General features: G+C 30.3%; 1 protein-coding gene across 1 annotated transcript; it reads left to right on the top strand.

Annotated features, from left to right (window-relative positions):
• Positions 1-3,524: 3,524 nt before the first annotated feature.
• LOC133821973 (cysteine-rich receptor-like protein kinase 43) lies at positions 3,525-8,703 on the top strand. The gene is made up of 6 exons (XM_062254160.1): positions 3,525-3,807; positions 3,914-4,053; positions 4,503-4,713; positions 5,894-6,128; positions 6,563-6,713; positions 8,100-8,703. The coding sequence occupies exons 1-6, from the start codon at positions 3,744-3,746 to the stop codon at positions 8,559-8,561; spliced, it is 1,263 nt and encodes a 420-aa protein (XP_062110144.1). The 5' UTR covers positions 3,525-3,743; the 3' UTR covers positions 8,562-8,703.
• Positions 8,704-9,425: the final 722 nt, after the last annotated feature.

The following is a 9,425-nucleotide window of genomic DNA, read 5'->3' as shown; positions in this document are numbered from 1 at the left end:
ATAAATTATGTTATATATTTTTTTTTTTGCAGCAATAAATTATATGTTATATTGATCCAACAATGAATAGTATATTTTTATTCTTTTGACAACATATATAATTATGCAACGTGCATAAATTCCATTTTGACACCTCAATTTATAAATTTTATATCTCATAAATAAACATTGCTTATTATATGAATTTAAGTCATATACTAATAAAGTAATAATATGAGCACGCCAATGTCTCTAATCATATTATGCTTCTTTTTTTCTTTTTTTTTTTGTCTGAGATAACTAATCATATTATGCTTGAGCAATTTTTTTTAAAGTATTATGCTTGAACATTTAATATTAAATAACTGTGGTTAAATATTATTTTCGCTTAATTTGAACTAGAAATAATTTTTTTCATTAATAAATTAGCTGAAAAAATATCTCCTAAAAATAAATAGTAAAAAACAGACTGTGTTATTAATTTCTACATATGTGCTGTACATGAACTAATCAGTTACGTAATTGATTTGTTCATAAGTTGATAAGACTAAAATTTGTCCTAAGCTGATTTATAACAATTATTTAAACACACATTTGTTTACTACTCAAGCTCTTACAGCATTTATATTTATATTTCCATTGACTTTGTCATTGTAAATTTTCTGAATTTTCTTTCTTTTAAAACCGATAAAAAAGAATATATAAATATATATTATATTTTTTTCTTTATTTTTTTTAATTTAGTGACATGTGTTATTTGTTAAAGAGTGTTTATTTTTATATAATAAATAATCATAATATTTTAATTTTATTACCGTTATATCATTATAATTAAATAACTCAACTTACTTCTTTTTTTTTTTTTTTGAAAGGAACTCACCTTTTTTTATAATTCTTTAAGCCGAAAATAGTTCATTATTTTTTATTTGCTCTCAATTTTGTTTATAATTACTATATATAGATAATAAATAACAAAAGAAAATATGATTCAACCTTAAGACCATTTCACAATATACATTGTCCGGGAAAGCTAGTTTTTGTATTGTTGTTTTATCCCACTGACGCTCTTCTATGAAAGTTGAGGCTTTACTTTAATTATTCATTTCTCAAGGGTCTCTTTTCGCTCCTCTCACATCCATTCGAGTGGCTTCGCTCCTGCCTTTTTTTTATATCCATAGCTCGGAGGGTTACTCGAATCTTTCGTTTTTGTACTCTACTCATTCCTTGAAGGTCCAATTAATTCTTAATGTATATATTTATTACAAAAAAACTCAATATTTATATGTATATATAAGTAAAAAAAAGAAATAACAAGCAGAAATGAGTACAAAGTACTAACTCAACAATATAAATTTATTTATATAATGGGTAGGTAACCATTTGGTACCTTGTATTTTTTTAAAGTATCATTTTGGTACCCTCTGTTTTCAATAATGCTCATATGGTACCTTGTATTTTAAAATCGTACATATTTGGTATCCTAAACTCAAAGTTAATTAATAAAATTTTACCAATTTAACTAAATTGTTGTCAATTATGTAATTTCTAAATTTAAATTTAATTACTTAATTACATATAACTGATGACAGTTTGATCATATTGACAAAATTTTATTTATCAAATCTGAGTCTAGGGTATCAAATATGTATAATTTTAAAATACAGGGTACCATATGAGCATTATTGAAAATAGAGAGTACCAAAATAATATTTTGCAAAAATATAGGGTACCAAATGAGTAAATTCCCTTTATATAAATATAAATAAAGATACATACACACATAGCTATACATATTTTTCTTATATTATTGGGTAGGTAATTATTTGGTACTATGTGTTTTTGCAAAGTATCATTTTGGTACTTTCTGTTTTCAATAATGCTCATATGGTACCCTGTATTTTAAAATCGTACATATTTGGTACCCTAAACTAAAATTTAACTAATAAAATTTTACCAATTTAATCAAACTGCTGTTAATTATGTAAGTTCCAAATTTAAATTTAATTACTTAATTACATATAACTGATGACAGTTTGATCATATTGACAAAATTTTATCTATCAAATCTGAGTCTAGACTATCAAATATGTATAATTTTAAAATACAGGATACCATATAAACATTATTGAAAACAGAAGATACTAAAATAATACTTTGTAAAACCATAAGGTATCAAATAAGTAAATTCTCTATATTATTTGTTTATCTTCGTATAATTATAAAAAAAAATAAGTACCTTAAATAAATAAAAAATAATCGAAGAAATGAGTTGAGATATTTAATTATAATAATATAACCATAATAAAGTTAAAATATTATGATTATTTATTATATAAAAATAAATACCCTTTAAAAAATAACACATGTAAGAAATGCACTTATTATGATGGGAATCGAATCATGAATGGCCTTGAAAGAAAGCTTTGATAAGTCAGCAAGTCATCATTTGCCACTGCGTCACCTAATTTACTATTCCAAAAAAAAAATCATAATTAATAAAATAATCTATCCTTTTTTAATTTATTTTATTTTTCTTCCTTCGTACTTTATCTTAAATAAAGATAAAGATATTTTATTTTCTACCAATTTTTTTACTCCATACCAAACGCATGGTTAATTTGGCTTTTTAAATATAAGATTACTCTTAGTAGATGCTTTCATTTATCTTTTAAAATATCTTATTAAAATATATATATTTTTATTTTATTTTTAAATTTTACATTATATTATACATCAATTTCTTTATATATTTCTATACATCATTTAAATATTACATTTTTAAACATATTTTATTAATTAAAGTAAAATTAAATAGAAGAAAGAAAGTTTATAAAGAAAAATAATAATATTAAAATATTATATAAATGATATGTAAATATAAATATAGATTAATTGGAATTTGTGCATAGCTATTATAAATATATATATAAAGGAGCTGATGATGCAAGATGTTTTTGTGAGTTTTAGCTAAATATTATAAAAAAAGTGTATTACAAAATACATCACCAAAACATATTTTTTTATAATTTATCTCAAACTTTTACATTATATTATACACTAGTTTTTTTATTTTTTTTCTACATCATTTAAATATTATATTTTTTAAAAATATTTTATTTATTTTAAGAAATAAAATAATTAAATATAATAATATCACATTCGTATATATACAAAAATTTATAAAAAAATAAAATAAAATATTTATAACTTTGATGAATAATAATTCACTATATATATAAAAATACTATTTATTTAAGTAAAAAAAATATAAAATTACATAACTTATTAAAAAATTATTTAATTATTTTTTTTCATTATTATAAATAATTAGACATTTTTCTTGCTGAAGTCTTCTAAGCAAAAGTCGAAACTTTTTTGGAAACCGAGTCGAGATCAGATGAGGTTAGATGACTTTTCTCTTAAAGATGATGTATTTCTTATTTATTTATACTTGAGAAAAAAGTAATAATCTATATGTTAAGGTCACTGGGTCAACACGCTTGAATGCATCATCCATACATATATAAACGTACATGCGATCTCATCAATCAATGTATGTGAAACCAAATCTCAAAAAGAAGATTATCATCAGGGGAAAATAACAAAAAAAACAAACAGTTATCTCTCTCTCTCCGTTTTCATTTTCCCAAGATTTATTTTTTACTTTTTAAAATTTGTTCTACTGTTATAAAAATCCCACTTTTGCCATTCTACTTGTTTATTTGCCCTACATGGGCTGCTAGCTTAAGAAATTTCATACAACTATGAGCAGGTCCAAGAATATTCTTCAAAATCTTTTGAAACCCTTCAGATTCAATTCAAGCAAAGGTAAGAAACAATACCCAGGTTCTAAATTTCTCTGATGTTCTTGATTCTGCTACTCTCTTTTTTTTTTTTTATTTTACCTTTTTTTTTTTGGATTACGTTTAAACAGAGATAACTAGTGAACAAGAGATTGAGCAGATTGCTGCGCAGGAACAGAAGGTTTTTGCTTTTGAAACTCTGATTGCTGCTACCAAGAATTTTCACTCTACTCATAAGCTCGGCGAAGGTGGTTTCGGACCCGTTTATAAGGTAAACCACCTTGGTTTTCGTTGGTTTTAAATTAGTCCTACTTGTTTGGTTCCTGAGAAAATCTAGGGTTGGTTTGAACTGGATTCTCAAGTTTTCCTTTTTCCTTTCAGCTCATTTGAATTTTACCACAAATACCAGAAATTGCATTTGGTTTAATTCCGGGTTATATTTTTCTTTGACTTTTCATATATTTTGAAGATTTTTTTTCTTTATTTCAAGAAAATTTGGTGCCCTTGGATACTTAGAAGTAATTTTGTAATGGTAATCATTGGAAATTGAATCAGCAATGGCCTTTGGCTAGCTATATGTAATTGAAACCGAAAATGTGAAACCGAACTTTGCAATTTTTTTAGCTGCACTTCTGTAATGGCCTTAGTAGTAGAGTTTTTTTTGGGGGGGATTGGGGATTTAGATGACTTCTAATTTTAAGAATTTCGATTTCAAATCAGGGAAAGTTGAATGATGGTAGAGATATTGCAGTAAAGAGGTTGTCTCAAACCTCAAATCAAGGGAGAAAAGAGTTCACAAACGAAGCCAAGTTGCTCGCACGTGTGCAGCACCGCAACGTTGTGAATTTGTTGGGATATTGTACACACGGCGAAGAGAAGCTACTTGTTTACGAGTATGTTTCGAATGAGAGCCTTGACAAGCTTCTGTTCAGTAAGTGCTTATCTTTTTACTATGATCTTGGTTTTACACTAATCTATTAGAGGGTTTCTGTTTGGTTATTGATTTAATGGCATTTAATGAAGCAATGCTATTTTCATGCTCGAATTGAAAGCTGCTTAAGTGTTAGGACTATTATTAGCTAGCTGTGATTAGGATCTAAAAATCAGGAAAATTTCTTTTGGAGATAATATGTCTGCTCAGCTGTTTAAGAAGGAGCCACTTATACTACCTTTTCTTCTTAGCCCAACTTTATGTTACATTCAATAGGGAATTACTTATTTCTTCGAGTTTAACCAGTATTTGCTGTTTATTAATATACATTTGCACTTGGTTATGTGCTGACCTCGTAATTAAATCCAGTCCTGGTGCTTATAAGCTGACACTGGAATGTACAAGTGTCATTTCAAAAATAAAATAGAAAATCACTATTTCGAAAAATTAGTGGCATTTCTTGGCTTATGCTCTTAAGCTGAGTAATTTGTAACAGAAAAATATACTAAAACATAGCTTTCTTCTTTTATGTAAAACTAATTACTTCATGATAAGGAGGGATTTTTTTTCCCTGCCTTGTTTTGCAAACAGAGAAATTTGTTTTATTCAGCTTATGTAGGGTTGGTGTGTAATAGGTTTAAGGTTTCATTGTCAAGGTAGACTAATTTAAAGGGAACTAGTGAAAAGCAACACTAATTAGCCTTTCAAACGGTCCATTGGAGTATTCAATTAAGTTTCAAGATATTCGTTGTTTTTTCTTTTATTTCTTTGGTTACCCTTTAATCTAAATATGTGATCTAAGCTTATTCTTACTTTGTTCATCTATCATGCCAACATCGTGGCCCCTCTATGCGTCAAAAGTTTCCGCATCTTTCACATCTGAATTGCTTATTTTCATCAAACCATTTATCTGGATGGCCCTTAAGACCTTGACTTACCTCTAGAGTTTGTGCCCCACAAGTTTCTTAGAGCTATCTCCAAAAAATCAGACATATTTCTCTGCCAACTCATTGTGGAAAAGAAAAAACTTCCTATCTTTTCAACCCCGTGAATTACTCTATCTTAGCAAAAGTCTGCAGTAATAAATTGTTGATGTCATTATCTTGAACCGATGAACCAATGAAATTTAAAGTTACGTCGATTTCAATCAAAGTTACTGATTCTGCTGGTATTGAAACAGAGTCCAAAAAAAGAGAGGAGCTTGACTGGAAACGGCGGTATGAAATAATATGTGGGGTTGCCAGGGGCCTGCTCTACCTTCATGAAGACTCTCACAACTGCATCATTCACCGAGATATCAAAGCCAGCAATATTCTACTCGACGAGAAGTGGATCCCCAAGATTGCTGATTTTGGTATGGCCCGTCTCTTCCCCGAAGATCAAACACATGTCAACACTCGGGTGGCCGGCACCAAGTATGTACTTTTACACAGTTTTAATATTCCTTTACCTTGTCACGGACATGATGAACAATATGGTGATGATGAGTGAAGAGAACATGACAATGTGACAGTGTTGTCACTAAGAAAAATGCAAAACAAAAAGAATCTCACACTATTACATGACATGACAGTTATAGTTAGACATATACAAACACCACTCTGGCAAAATAATTCATGTTAAAACATCTTAGCATTCTCGACAAGTTTCATGTCCTGTCATGCACTCTGATAAGCTGTGTACTATCGAGTGTGTTGGGAATTTATAATTTGCAAAAAATATATAGTTATTCCAATTCTATCACATGGTAGTAAAGACAGATGAGTTTAAATTGGGTTTGTCTAAATTAAATGTTAGGACTTGAAATGATCTTAACAATGGGTTTGTTTGTCTTTGATGGCTGAAACAGTGGATATATGGCTCCCGAGTACGTGATGCATGGACATTTATCAGTAAAGGCAGATGTGTTTAGCTTTGGAGTTTTAGTTCTGGAACTCATCACCGGCCACAGGAACTCATCTTTTGATCTAAACGTCGATGCTCAGAATCTACTTGACTGGGTAAGACTCATTCACTCAAACTCTCTTTTCAATTATTTATATATAATTATTTTTAAGGTTTGGAAGAAGTAAAGAAATGGGAAAAAAATCTATTTCATTATTTTTGGTTTCAATTATTGGGATGTCATTCGAATAAAATATTTTCCTCGTAAAATCCAGCTCGATCTTGTTAGAGACAAAAAAACAAAAGAAAAACACCATAATTAAGGCACAAATGAGAGGTAATTAAGATTTTAGATTAACTTAGTAATTTGGATAAGAGCTATTATTGCATTATTGTATGGGACGGGGCTTGGTGTGGGGCCCTTTATTAATTTGGTGGTAGGTTCTTCCAACTACTGTCTACGTAATTGCTGAGGCCTCTCTTTAAACTTACAGCTGTTCTCATGTCCTGACATCGACACGTAAATCGTAGGAAGATTCATTAATATTGTTTGACTTTTTCATCAGTAGAAAGTACTTTCGTCACAACCAAACCTAGGAACTTGGTCAAACTTTCTAGTCCACGTGCATGACTGAATTTCAGCTGGTTTTTGTATACCACTCGTAAAAAGAGCCATCTGCTCAATGAAACATGGTTCCATGTTATTAATTGAATTCAGCTTCAGCTTCAGCTTCCTATATACATCTCTACCTCAACCTCACCGTTAGGGTATGTTTGGCTAGAGATAATAGAATAGAGAAATGTCAACAGGTACTAGGATCCTGTGGTGATCCACCCCTAATGGGGCGGGGACGGGGACGGGGGACATGACCCCCCTGCCCCGAACCCGCTCCATTTATATTGTAGTTTAATTCTAACTTATTTTTTTAATATAAATATTATTAAAAATTTATATTTTCTAATGGTATAATTTATTATTTTATATTAAAAAGTATTAACTATTTTAATTTATTTTATCAATTTTGGAAAAAAAATAAATATTTTTATTAAATGGATACTCGATGGGCCCAACCGTGCCCCGCCCCGTTTATATCCTTGGTAATTTAAGCCCTATGTTGTTAGGAGTAATGGAATAAAATTTATTTTCATTACCTTTTTGTGTGGTTACAATTTGAAGGACTAGAATACTAATTTAAATGGAATGGTTTGGGATTTACCATTTTGGTGCAACTATTTTCATTTCTTTCTCATACCTATTCCTATTCAATTTTCATAACCTTTCTACTATTTTAGTGGAATGGAAAGGCCTTATTAATTTTATTCTATTTTGTTTCTAAAATTTCACCAAAAATAATGTAACGCTTGTTTGTTTGTTTTCATTCATATGTGAGTAGTTGTCACATATGTATATGATCTTATTATATATGATAATATTCTCACATGTAACACATAGTTATAATTTGCAAATTAATTAACAAATCAAGTGATGGGTTTTATGACAGGCATACAAACTTTACAAGAAAGGGAAGAGTTTGGAGATACTAGACCCGGTGTTAGCTCCGACGGCGGTGGAGGAACAAGTGACCATGTGTACTCAATTGGGGTTACTATGCACGCAAGGAGAACCAAGTCTACGGCCGACCATGCATCGTGTGGTGGTGATTCTGTCTAAGAAGCCCAGTCATCTAGAAGAGCCCACTAGGCCCGGAATGCCTGGGAACAGGTACAGAAGGCCTAGAAGGCCCATGGGCCTGGGCCAGGCCCATACTTCTACCACTGCAGGGTCATCGGGATCGGGATCGGGATCGGGATACTCCAATACGGTTACTTCAGGGACCAATACGAATACAAATTCGAATACGAATACGAATACGACCAGCTCTTACACCAATACTAATAGTGCGTCTCGACCAACTTCGGAGCCTCATAGATTGGACACAAGGGGTAAACGTCCTATGCGCTAGTTAGTTATTTAGTTAGTTTATTAGTTACTACACTACCAGAGAATATGTTGGTACAGCGAAATTTTGTATTGTGTTGTTTATTTTTATTTGTTAATTATTTTCTTTTTTATATTAGAAGAAATGTATAAATATATATAATTTATTTGATAATGTGTGTATAAATATGTAGAATGGTTTATTTAAAAAAAAGGAAAAAAAAAACGGTGTATAGAGTAGAAACACTTGTAGATGTCCAAGGGTTGAATTTCCTAAAAAAAATTTAATAAGGAACATATGATTCCCAATTTAAATTTATTTGTTTTGTACACATGATTTAGAAGAAGTGAAATTGAGTTTTTAGAATAGGACTTTTTCCCAAATTAAATATATAGCAAGTTGTAGATATTTCCTCTCATTCTTTTCACACTACAGTATATTTTATAAGCAACATTATTGGGAATCATATGTGTTTGACCCTTGCGCAACCATTGCTAAACCTGCCCGACCCAAAAAACATTTGGTGTCTCTTGCTTGATCCGTACTCATTTCGGAGCACATTAGCCAAAAGAAAGGGGTGTACTTTTTTTTTCTCCTTAATAGAGAGGGGATTGGTAGTGTCCTCATGCCCTAGTCCAGCATCATTTCATAAATCTACTGCAACCATCGGTAGAATGAAAATGGACCTATCACATGCTTTCTCAATGGTTATTTAGGAGTCTACTAACATCAGGAGTCACTTCAACCTAAAAAAAGCAAGCCCACAAGAGAGGTAATCATTTCAATCTCACTGTGGATGGTGGGAATCGATCTTTGGATGACCCAAATGAGAACCTTGGGAGGTCATATCCTTTGCCACTATGCTACCATCAACGATTGTAAAATGAT

The sequence above is a fragment of the Humulus lupulus genome, chromosome 3 (assembly GCF_963169125.1).
Source record: "Humulus lupulus chromosome 3, drHumLupu1.1, whole genome shotgun sequence".
NCBI lineage: Eukaryota > Viridiplantae > Streptophyta > Magnoliopsida > Rosales > Cannabaceae > Humulus > Humulus lupulus.
The sequence above is the reverse complement of the archived record's forward strand: the minus strand, read 5'-3'. Positions and strand labels throughout refer to the sequence as shown.

Coding starts and splice junctions, on each gene's coding strand:
- LOC133821973 (XM_062254160.1), top strand. CDS start 3,744: ATGAGCAGGTCCAAGAATATTCTTCAAAATCTTTTGAAACCCTTCAGA. Junction 4,714..5,893: donor CCTTGACAAGCTTCTGTTCA/GTAAGTGCTTAT, acceptor GTATTGAAACAG/AGTCCAAAAAAAGAGAGGAG. Junction 6,714..8,099: donor CTCAGAATCTACTTGACTGG/GTAAGACTCATT, acceptor GTTTTATGACAG/GCATACAAACTTTACAAGAA.